This window comes from Lucilia cuprina, chromosome 6 (assembly GCF_022045245.1).
Source record: "Lucilia cuprina isolate Lc7/37 chromosome 6, ASM2204524v1, whole genome shotgun sequence".
Taxonomy (NCBI): Eukaryota; Metazoa; Arthropoda; class Insecta; order Diptera; family Calliphoridae; genus Lucilia; species Lucilia cuprina.
Window position 1 is genome coordinate 54,620,936 of NC_060954.1, and position 12,303 is coordinate 54,633,238.

Below are 12,303 nucleotides of genomic sequence, written 5' to 3' on the forward strand. Positions count from 1 at the left end.
ACAGAACTAGAACAGAACTAGAACAGAACTAGAACAGAACTAGAACAGAACTAGAACAGAACTAGAACAGAACTAGAACAGAACTAGAACAGAACTAGAACTTAACTTCAGTTCTGAAATTAGAATTGAACTAGAATAAACAATTTGTGTTTAAAAAATAATATTTTTAATCACATAGTATTTTTTTTCAATTTTGCATTATATTTCAAAAATATATTAACTTCAACTTTCTCACACAATTATTTATAATTATCTGTTATTAATATGAACGTGTAATCTTTATAGAAATATTAAACTCGGCCAGTCGCAACTAATGCGGGAATTTCTATTGTTATTTGTAAAAGCTTGTTTTTTTTCCCCTCTAACAATAATATTTCATAACACCTCTGTCTCCCTACAACTTGTCATCTCTTACAACGAAATCAAAACAAAAAAAAAACGAAATTGTTACATTTTATCTAATACTGGTCTTGGTTTTTTTTTTTTTTTTTGTAAAATTTCTTGATCTTGCTGTCTGTCTGTCCATGCAGCTCAAACAACTTGTAAAAATGGTTTAGGTCGTGTTCTATACGAACGTCTACCCAACCAACAATTACAAGGCTACGACGATGATGTAGTACGTGACACAGCTCCACCCTTTCGTGTTCTAGAGAAATGTCAAGATCTTTGTTTACGTGATCGTACTGGCACCAATAATTTAGTGCGTACTTGCACTAGTTTTGATTTTCAGCCAGGCAGTAGAATAACGGCATTTGGCGGCAACATGGAATACGAAGAATCATTGTGTTATTTGACATCTGAACAGGCGGGACCTGAAGGTATTGGCAGTTTAATGCTAGTACCGAACAGTGTACATTTCAATGAGATTTGTTTGACATGTAAGAGAATGAGAGAGATTGAAAAGAATGCAGTTTGAATTTGTTAGTTATGTAAAAATGTTCTTATTTTAGCCAGCCGACCGGAAAGAGAATGTCCTAGCCGTAGTTATGTGTTTGAAAGACATCCACGAAAGAAACTAAAGTTACCGATTTCAGATATTAAAGAGGTAGGTTAAGGTTTTAAAAACGATTTTCTGCTTTAAAGGTAATTAATTAACTCTCCCCTAGATAACCGCCGCCAATCGTTCAGATTGTGAGGATAAATGTCTTAACGAATTCTCATTTGTTTGTCGTTCTGCTAATTTTGATTCCACTATGCGTTCCTGTACACTAAGCAGGTATTTATTTTCTGTGATTAATTGGATAATCAAACTGGTTTAAATTTTAATACATTTAAATAATTTTTTTTTTTAGATTTACACGTCGCACACATCCCGAACTCTTGGAAGATGATCCAAATTCTGATTATTTAGAAAATACTTGTCTTAATGCTGAGCGTCGCTGTGATGGTTTGGCTGTATTCGTTAAGGAGGAGAATAAACGTTTGGGTGGACCATTTGAAGTGGACATATTTAATAATATGACTTTGGAAGAATGCCAGACAATGTGTTTGCGTGCTGAAAAGTAAGTGGAACAATGAACAGTTACTTATTAGTTACTTATCCAGTTTTTAATTAAAATTATTATTTTCTTTTTAAACTTCTGTTTTGGTTGTTATACCCTACACCACTTTAGTGGGGTGGGTATATGGGGTTTGTGTTGATGTTTGTAACGCACAATAATATTGGTCCTATACCCACCTCAAAGTCGGCTCAGAATCATTTTCTGAATCGATTTAGATATGTCCGTCTGTCTGTTCGTCCGTCTATCCGTCTGTCTGTCCATCTGTCTATCCGTCCGTTCATGTAAACCTTGTAATCAAACTACAGGTTGCAATTTTGAAGATAATTCAATAAAATTTGGTACATGATCTTCTATTGTCCCAGGGTTAAGATCGGTCCATTATTTCACCTAGCCCCTATAAAACTGAACCCCCGAATAGGGCTTGTAAACCTGGTAATCAAACTACAGGTCACAATTTTGAAGATAATTCAACTGAACCCCCGAAGAGGGCTTGTAAACCTTGTAATCAAATAGCAGGTCGCAATTTTGAAAATAATTCTATACTAGACTTGATGATCCTCAAAAAGTTTATAATTATAGGGCCTCATTTGACCCTTGACCCTATAATAATTTTACTTAAATGACCACAGTTTTATTCAACAATAAATGGCTTAAGTATATCAGAGGCAAGGCACAATTCTACTTAAAAGTTTTACAATGAAAACTAATTCACATTTTAGTTCTTGTTACAGCTATAGCGTACTATATAGTTGGACTCGCCCGATTATAATTTCTTATTTGTTTTTTATATTTTTTTCTTTCAGATACTTCTGCCGTTCGGTGGAATTTGATGACCAAACTAAACAGTGTATTCTGTCTGAGGAAGATTCAATTTCTCAAAAAGATGACATTAGTATAAGCTCCAGTCCAACACATCATTTTTATGATCTTGTCTGCTTGGATAACCGTAAGTAATAAGCATGATTAGTGTGGATTCTGCTGCCAACAAAAAGGGAAGGTTGCCTTGTTAAAAAACAAACAAACATTTTATATAATCATCTTAATACTAGGGGGAAAAAAGCCTTTTGTCTCGTGCTAAAAATACTTCCTCAACTTAAGCAGACACACTTCTAATGCTAATTAAAATTTAATGTTTTTCTTTAATTCTGTGGCAAAGTTTTGTATTATTAAGTTCACATTTTTTTTTTGAATTTGTAGAACGTGCAACAGATTATCCGGATAACTCAGTGACATCACATCTATTCTCGAGTGGCAGACGACCAGATACAGCATTTCAACGTTATCGCAATTCACGTTTGGGCGGTGAATTTCATTCGGAAATAACAGGACGCTCATTAAGCGAATGTCTGGATGAGTGTTTAAGGCAAACTAGTTTTCAATGCAGGTAAAGATTTGGTTACAACTTAAACACGCACATTCTTCATTTAACTTCATACAACTGGTAATTTTACAGATCAGCAGTATATAGTGATCGTTTTCGTACATGTCGCTTAAGTCGTTATAACCAAAAGGATGGTATGCGTATAATTTATGATGCAGACTATGATTACTATGAAAATTTAATGCGTAAGTTGACACCACTTCTAATGTTTAGCAAAATTTATAATTAAATCTATTTTAAAAAATGTAGTTAATGTTGTGGGCAACGGTAATGATAATGACGGTCATGGTGGTTCGTCTGGTTCGGGATCAGGTGGTACGGGAGTTTCTGGTAATGGTCATCGACCTTCTGATCGTCCTGGTAGTAACTGGAATAAGCCCAACCAAAATGATGATCGTTATGGTGGCAATCGTTATGGTCCTAGTGGAAATCGTATTCCCAGTGATATGCCAGGTGGTACTTCAGATGTTTATGGTCGTCCTCCGCCTTATGATCGTTATCCTGATCCAGGCTCTAATGATTATGGTAAGTTTTTTATAAATTTTCTTATTATTTTATTAATAAAAAAAACTAATTTCTAATTTTTCACCATTTTTTCTTTATGAACCACCATTTTTATTTAACTAATATTAATACAACAACTAACCAACATTTAACATACACTAACAAACCTACCAGATCGTTATCCAGTAGCTGGAGGTGGTTTGCCTAGACCTGGCATAGGTGATCGTTTTCCTGGTGGTGATTATAATGATGATCGCGATCGTGATCGTAATCGCGATAGAGATCGGGAGCGTTATCCTCCTAGTGGGGGATTATATGAAGATGATCGTTATCCTTTGGACAGAGATCGTAATCGTTTTCCGGGAGATCGTGACAGAGACCGAGATCGTGATCGTTTTCCATTAGGCGATCGTGGACGTTATCCAGCTGATAGAGATCGTTATGTGCCGGTGATTGATAGAGATCGGTATCCTGCTGGTCTAGATAGAGACCGTTATCCTGCTGGTCTAGATAGAGATCGTCCTCCTTATGATGATCGTTTTCCCGAACGTCTTCCGGGACGTTATCCTTACGATGATGTTATACCGCCAAAAGATCGTTATGCTGACCGTTATCCTGAGAGTGGTTACAGTGATCGCTATCCTAATGAAGGCCGTTATCCCACACGAGATCGTTATCCTTTATATCGTCCTACATCTGGTCATTATCCTCCTGTCAAAGATAACACATTGCCTATGGATTTACCTCACACTAGACCTTACCCACCCGATGATGATGTTCCCTATCGTCCTTACTTGCCTGGAAGCCGTTACCCTGAGGATCGCTATGGTGGACGTTATCCCTCTCGTTATCCACCCATTAGAGATTCTCTGGCAGGAGCATCTCCGGGACGAGATGCTCCAGAAGGCTTCCCCGATAGAAGATTTAGACCTTCATCTTACGAATCACGCTATCCTCTATCACCTGACGTTCAAAGAGGACCTACTTCCTCGGGTCGCTATGCTCCAGATGGCCGCTATACTCCCGATGAAATCATACATAGTGCCAGAAGGCCCGAACCTGATTCAGCCAAACGTTATCCACCTCCGCCCATTGCAGAACCAGCTGCTAAATATCCTCCTACTTCACCTAATCGTTTGCCGGTAGGTACAGATCGTTATCCTGTCGATATATACAAATATGGAAATCGTTTTGGTAGCTCTAGTGCTGGAGGTGTAAGACCAGGTAAAATTTTACTAAACAAATTAATAAACTAATGACTTATTTAACCGAAACCATAATATTATAATCCATAATTATTTAATATAAAATTTGTATGAAATTTATTTAGGTTATAAACGGCCACCACCTCCTCCTTACTATGACATGGACTATGAGGAACGTTATGGAGATCGTTATGGTCCCTATGATCGTGATTACGATAGACCTTTAAGTCGCAGACCTGTTGTAAATCCTGGTGGTAGTGGAGGCTATGTGGGTTATGATAGTCCCTATAAACGTCCTTACTATGGTGGTATTGGTGGAGGTGGACCAGGCACTGGAACTTTAACACCTCTACCAAATGATCACCCTATACCTGGAGCCTTGCCACCACCACACCCTCACCCCATATCACCTTATGGTGCAAACGGACCTGTAGGTTTACCACGTCCACCCATAACACGTTGCGAAGAGAGTGATAACTTTAAGCAGGTGGCAGCACGCCACAAAATGAGAAGACATTTTATAAGAAGATCACTTGTGGTGCCCTCGCTTATACAGTGTGAAAGAGAGTGTGTAGAATCAAGAGATTTTGTGTGTAGAAGTTTCAATTATAGGTTAGTGAGAGAGATATTAATAAGAAAACTCAAAATACAATACAAGTTATAATATATAATTTAGGGATTCGGTGGCTTCCAATTACGATGATCGTGATATACCCAATTGTGAGTTAAGTGATCGTGATTCTCGTGAATTAGATGTTCATGATCCCAGTTTATTTGATGCTGCTAATTATGATTTTTATGAGCGCAGTATGGGACGTAGTGATGGAGAATGTATGGATGGTAAGCACTTTAGTAAGAAAAGAATTGAAGCAATTATTGTTTAACATTAATTTCCCTAGTTACGCAAACTTGTAATGAGGAGGGTATGGAATTTACTATAAGAACTCCAGATAGTTTTATGGGACGTATATACACCTATGGTTATTATGATCGGTAAGTCTTAAATAAATGTAATTTTAGAATTAAAAGAAACAAAAAGTGATTTTTTTACTTAAATATGGATTTAGTTGTTTCTTCCGTGGCAATGGCGGTACTGTTAATGTCTTACGCATCAGTGGTCCTCAAGGTTATCCCGATTGTGGTACTCAAAGAGTAAGTATTGGTTAAATTGGTTTTTAAGAATTCTATTTACGATTCATCTCTTTTAATTGCAAAGTATGGCGACACTCTTACCAATATTGTGGTGGTACAATTCTCCGATAATGTCCAGACAAGCCGTGATAAACGTTACAATTTGACTTGTGTTTTCCGTGGTCCAGGCGAAGCTGTTGTTACTTCTGGTTACATTGGTGCTGGGTATGTTCCGAATTCAGACAGATATGTTGATGTTTTGATTTGGGGTTTATTTTGATAAAAAAATAAATCAGTTTTTGACAAACTAGTTTCAATCTTGGACTAAACTAGTTGGCTTAGTTTAGTTACTAAGTTGAAGAATTAATTTATTAATTAATAATCTGGTTCCATTGAGAACTACTGCAGTAAATGTACATTTCAGCGAATTATATGATCAGTTGGCGAATTATATGATCAGTTGGCTTCAGAAAGTTTTCGACTTATCCACAGATAAGTAACAGACTAGTCAATAGACTGGTCGATAAACAAGCCAATAGATTCGTCCACAAAAGCGTCAATAGGCTAGTCCATAGAAGCGTCAGTTGACTAATCTACAGACGTGTCAATAGACTAATCTATAGACGTGTCAATAGACTAATCTATAGAAGTGTCAATAGACTAATCTTAAGTTTAGACATTAGACTAGTCCATAGGCCAATAAGTAGACTTACTATAGACTAGTCCACAAAGAAGTCAATGGGCTAATATATAAATTTGTCAATGGATAAGTCCACATCTAGTCAATACACTAGTCTTTAGGCCGGTCCATAAAATGATCAGTCAACAGACTAGTCGATAAACAAGCCAATAGATTCGTCTACAAAAGCGTCAATAGGTTAGTACATAGAAGAGTCAATAGACTAATCTACAGACGTGTCAATGGACTAATCTATAGACGTGTCAATTGACTAATCTAAAGACGTGTCTATAGACTAATCTTAAGATTAGACATAAGACTAGTCCATAGGCCAATCAGTAGACTTACTATTCTATAGACTAGTCCACAAAAAAGTCAATAGGCTAATCTATAAATTTGTCAATGGATAAGTCCACATCTAGTCAATACACTAGTTTTTAGACTGGTCCATAAACTGATCAGTCAACAGACTAGTCGATAAACAAGCCAATAGATTCGTCCACAAAAGCGTCAATAGGCTAGTCCATAAAAGCGTCAATAGACTAATCTATAGACGTGTCAATAGACTAATCTATAGACGTGTCAATAGACTAATCTATGGAAGTGTCAATGGACTAATGTTAAGTTTAGGCATTAGACTTGTCCATAGACTAGTCAGTAGACGTACTATTCTATAGACTAGTCCACAATGAAGTCAATAGGCTAATCTATAAATTAGTCAATGGATAAGTCCACCTCTGGTCAATACACTAGCCTTTAGACTGGTCCATAAACTGATCAATAAACTAGTAACTAGACTAGTCTAAAGACTACTCAAAAGACAAGTTAATTGATTACTTCATAGACTAGTTCCCAGTAAACAATAGATTAGTGCTTAGACTAATCACTAGACAAGTCTTAGGACTAGTCATTAGTCTAGTCTATAAACTATATACTAGTCGTATTAACTAGATTTATCAAACTTATATAAATTGCAAACATTTACTTCAAATTATTAAAAAACCGTTAAAGCTTTTTATAACAGTTTATCTTTGAAAACTTCAATAAGTAAGCTTTTCTTTATCAAAGTTTATTTTTCAAGATCACCTTAAGCTTTTCTTAAAGTTTTAATACCAAACTCTAAACATACTTTAAGGCTTAAATATAAATTAATAAAGCTTTTGAAAAGCTTTTTGTAGCATTACTTTATACATTAGATCTTTCCAAGTAGTTGCTATACTTAAAGCATGTACTGTAGACGATAATGCATGATTGTTATAAATCTTTTCGATTAATATTTTTAAGTAGAAAGCTCACTAATCCTTGTATTTAGTAGTAAAAATTTTGAAAAACAAAATGTTCTAAAAAAAAACGCTTTTAATTACTTAAAAAGAAGAAAAAACGTTTTCCACAAACATTTTGTTTGTAAACAAACTATTTGTTGTTTTAAAAAGTCTTTCTGATTCCGATAGATCCGGCAGTCCCATACCCATTGAATATTTACCAGCCGAAAATACTTTAAGTTCTAAGGTGCGTTTAAGTATTCTATATCAAGGTAGACCGACTACTACTATAGCTGTGGGTGATCCTTTGACATTCCGTTTAGAGGCCCTAGATGGTTATAATCATGCTACAGATATATTTGCCACCAATGTTGTGGCTAGAGATCCTTATTCGGGCAGAAGTATACAGCTAATAGATCGTTTTGGGTAAAGTTGTCTTTAATTTTGCTTTCTTTCGATATTTTTAATTATTTAATAATGTTTAACAGTTGTCCGGTGGATCCTTATGTTTTTCCGGAATTGGATAAATTACGTGATGGTGATACTTTGGAGGCCCGTTTTAATGCCTTTAAAATACCAGAATCTAATTTCTTGGTATTTGAAGCTACTGTACGCACTTGCCGTGAGGGTTGTCAGCCGGCTTATTGTCCCGGACCAGCGGGTAGACAAGAACCTTCATTTGGCCGCCGTAGAAGATCTTTAAATGAAACGGATGTTTTAGAGGGAGAAGAAGTAATAGAGGAAGAAGATTCAGATACTTTGGAACCAGTGGCTGAACGTTTAATAGATGATATGTCTGAATTGAATACCACAACTGTAACTGCTACTTTGGGAGAAAGTAACACAAGTATATAACTGTTTTAACCCTACAAATTATATAAACAAAAATCTGATCATTAATGATTTATTTTCATTCCAGATAATACAACTGAAAGCGAACCCGAAGAACCGGAGCAAGTACGCGAAATGATAGAGGTATTAACAGATTCAAAATGATTTTTTAAGAATTCTATCTTTAACATGATTTCAAATTTAAAGGTCTTCGAAAGTCGTGAGGAAATCGAAAAAGAATCCTATCCCCGCAAATTGGTGGCTCCCGTAGAAACTGTATGCCTTAGCCCCTCTGAATATCATGGTCTTATAACCGCCATTATACTCTTAATGATCTTATTGCTAAGCATTACGCTGGTCTCTGGTTTGGCATATAGACGTTATTGGAAGACTATGTCAAAAAATCGTCTAGCTGATCGTCATTCACCCATACATTCGCTGGGACACTCATCATCGATACGCACACATGAACGATTTAGTGAAATTGGTCATATGCCCAATGGTTCGGGCAGCAGCAGTTCGAATGCCACTCATTCGTCTTCAACGAATCGTACAGCAAATGCCTTCCGTTCAAATGTCTCGATGTTTGGTGGTAGTCTTCATAAGACATTTGCTACTGGGTGGGTAATTATTGTTTGATAATGTATTTTTTATGGGAATCCTATAAACCTATAGTTTAGACTTTTCTTTAGTCCTTACTCCATGCTATAGAATATTCTATAGTTCATACAATCGACGATTCTAAGTAAAAACTATGGAATTTTCTATAGTCTAGATTATATAATTCTCCATTGTCGGAACTATATACCATTCCACAATCCGGACCGTACACCATTTCATAATAAAGACTATATACGATAGACCTTATTATAGATTATTCTACATTCCAGACTATAGACTATTCTATAATATGGACCTCAACCTGGACTATAGAATAAGCTGTGGTCCAGATTATATATTTTAGAATTTAGACTATAAATAATTCTACAGTTCAAGCTATATAGACTAATTAATAGGCTAGAACATTAACTATTCTGTAGTCCAGATTATACGCTATTTTTTAGTCCAGAATATAGAATATTTTTATCGATTTATTGTTCTAAAAAATCAAGATTTCCGAAAGTCCTAAATTAGATGAAAATTTATAACTAACAACTTCATTATTATTTTCAGAAATTTAGCACGAATGTGTCAATTGCCTGTTATGAATCCAATGCGCAATCAAACCGCCGGACCCAATCAATTTGAAGATCCCAGTGAACCTATCTATACCGATCCCTCATTATTCGAACGTTCCAGGTTTGTACTACAAACTGCGGCACAAACACACATTAATGATCAGCTACAAAAACAATTACATTTAGCTTAAGTGAAGTTAAGCGACAAGGAAGTTAATGGCAAAAATAAATAATGTAAAAAAATATATAAAAAAGAACCCAACAGGTTAGATTTCAAAAACATTAAATTTTTACTAACATTTTTACCCGACCCACCTAGAGTTAAAAGCTTAAAATGAATACACATGTCACAGAGTAGATAGCATATATTTGGAAACTAAGTCAAGTTGAGTCATCATAGTAAAAGTTTTTGAGTAGTCAAAAAATGCAAACTAAAAATGTTGATATCTCCCAGCAATACTTTACTTAGACCATAGTACTGAATATTTTATAGTCCTGACTACAAACTCATCTATAGAACTGACTATAGATTCTTCTATAGTAAGGACTATAAACTTTTCTATAGCCCTGAATATAGACTCTATTATAGTCCTGACTATAGACTATTCTATAGTCCTGACTATAGATTATTCTATAGTCCTGACTATAGATTATTCTATAGTCCTGACTATAGATTATTCTATAGTCCTGACTATAGACTCTTCTATAGTCCTGACTATAGACTCTTCTATAGTCCTGACTATAGACTCTTCTATAGTCCTGACTATAGACTCTCTTATAGTCCTGACTATAGACTCTCCTATAGTCCTGACTAAAGACTCCTCTATAGTTCTGACTATAGACTCTTCTATCGCCCTAACTAAAGACTCTTCTATAGTCGTGACCATAGACTCTTCTATAGTCCTGACTATAGACTCTTCTATAGTCCTGACTATAGACTCTTCTATAGTCCCGACTATAGACTCTTCTATAGTTCTAACTATAGACTCTTCTATAGTCCTGACTATAGACTCTTCTATAGTCCTGACTATAGACTCTTCTATAGTCCTGACTATAGACTCTTCTATAGTCCTGACTATAGACTCTTCTATAGTCTTGACTATAGACTCTTCTATAGTCCTGACTACAGACTCTTCTATAGTCCTGACTATAGACTCTTCTATAGTCCAGACTATAGACTCTTCTATAGTCCTGACTGTATACTCTTCTATAGTCCAGACTATAGACTCTTCTATAGTCCTGACTGTAGACTCTTCTATAGTCCTGTCTATAGACTATTCTATAGTCCTGTCTGTAGACTATTCTATGGTCCTGTCTATAGACTATTCTATGGTCCTGTCTATAGACTGTTCTATGGTCCTGACTATAGACTCTTCTATAGTCCTACCTATAGACTCTTCTATAGTCCTGACTATAGACTCTTCTTCTGTTTTATGGTCCTGCCTATAGACTATTCTCTTTTCCTGACTATTCTATATATAGCCCAACATATTGACCTGTAGACTACTATATAGTCCTGACTATACACTATTCTGCACCCCAAACTATATTCCTCTTTAAAAATAATTCGCTGGGATATTAGAAATTACGTTCAAAACAGTTCAAACTCGCTCAACTTATGCAATATAACACTTGCAAATAGTTAACTAATTATCGTGAATAATTTTATTATAAAAAACAAAAACATTTTATAACAAACATATTATAACAATAACAAATATTAACAATACAAAAACAAAAGCACCATACGAGTATGTTTTCTTATAAAATAATAAAATTATGAATATAAAAAAACAATTTAAAACCACTTAAATAAAATTAGATCAAATTACCAAACACCCGAGAATCTTTGCAGTTAGCACGCACGATTCCAACAACAACAACAATATAACAAGAACATTAATCCGTATAAAGAATTTAATTAATTAAAACGAAAACAAAAATCTAATAAATTTTATAACAATTAATATTTTATAAATGTTAAGATATGAAAAGTGCAATCTTCAGATGCATTTCAATTAGCGATACCCCAAACTGTTTACCAGACTATATTTAGGCTAACAATATAGTAAAATGGTAATATTTTTTTGAATTAGAGGTAAATAGTTGTTATTTTCTGTAATTTATATTGGAAAAAATTTTAATTAATTTTAGTTAAAACACTTTCTTTCGACCCCCCTTTTACTTTCATTTATAGGTAAACGTCTCTGTTTCTTTTAGGCAAAGCTCAACTTTCTTTTGCCAAATACTTTTATGTTTGTTATGTATTCTAAATGAATTAAATTTTTCTTTATTTCCGTAAATATAAGTTACGATTTATTTTCTAAATTTCTAATCATGATATTTTGCACGTTTAAACAGTATTAGAAAGTAAATTAAATAACAATTTCTAAATTTAAATTGTACAATATTAAATTATGTCATTATTAAGTAAAACGTCATTGTATTTTATGTAATAATAACAAACAAGTGAGACTTTGGACTATTCTGTAGTCCAGACTATAGACTATTCTGTACTCCACACTATAGACTATTCTGTAGTCCAGACTATAGACTATTCTATAGTCCAGACTATAGACTATTCTATAGTCCAGACTATAGACTATTCTATAGTCCAGACTATAGACTAT

The 12,303-nt window shown here is 34.7% G+C and overlaps 1 protein-coding gene across 1 annotated transcript in view; it reads left to right on the top strand.

Annotated features, from left to right (window-relative positions):
- The window catches only part of LOC111687588, a 13,477-nt gene extending 3,545 nt beyond the window's left edge, over positions 1–9,932 (top strand). Inside the window, exons 2-20 of the mRNA XM_046954184.1 lie at positions 531–878; positions 951–1,045; positions 1,107–1,216; positions 1,293–1,502; positions 2,306–2,448; positions 2,700–2,886; positions 2,956–3,068; positions 3,133–3,408; positions 3,562–4,611; positions 4,718–5,204; positions 5,269–5,432; positions 5,492–5,585; positions 5,660–5,744; positions 5,809–5,948; positions 7,854–8,090; positions 8,153–8,511; positions 8,584–8,639; positions 8,703–9,115; positions 9,669–9,932. Coding sequence (XP_046810140.1) covers positions 531–878; positions 951–1,045; positions 1,107–1,216; positions 1,293–1,502; positions 2,306–2,448; positions 2,700–2,886; positions 2,956–3,068; positions 3,133–3,408; positions 3,562–4,611; positions 4,718–5,204; positions 5,269–5,432; positions 5,492–5,585; positions 5,660–5,744; positions 5,809–5,948; positions 7,854–8,090; positions 8,153–8,511; positions 8,584–8,639; positions 8,703–9,115; positions 9,669–9,864 — 4,763 coding nt within the window. The 3' untranslated portion in view covers positions 9,865–9,932. The remainder of the gene's footprint in view (positions 1–530; positions 879–950; positions 1,046–1,106; positions 1,217–1,292; positions 1,503–2,305; positions 2,449–2,699; positions 2,887–2,955; positions 3,069–3,132; positions 3,409–3,561; positions 4,612–4,717; positions 5,205–5,268; positions 5,433–5,491; positions 5,586–5,659; positions 5,745–5,808; positions 5,949–7,853; positions 8,091–8,152; positions 8,512–8,583; positions 8,640–8,702; positions 9,116–9,668) is intronic.
- The last annotated feature ends 2,371 nt before the right edge of the window (positions 9,933–12,303 follow it).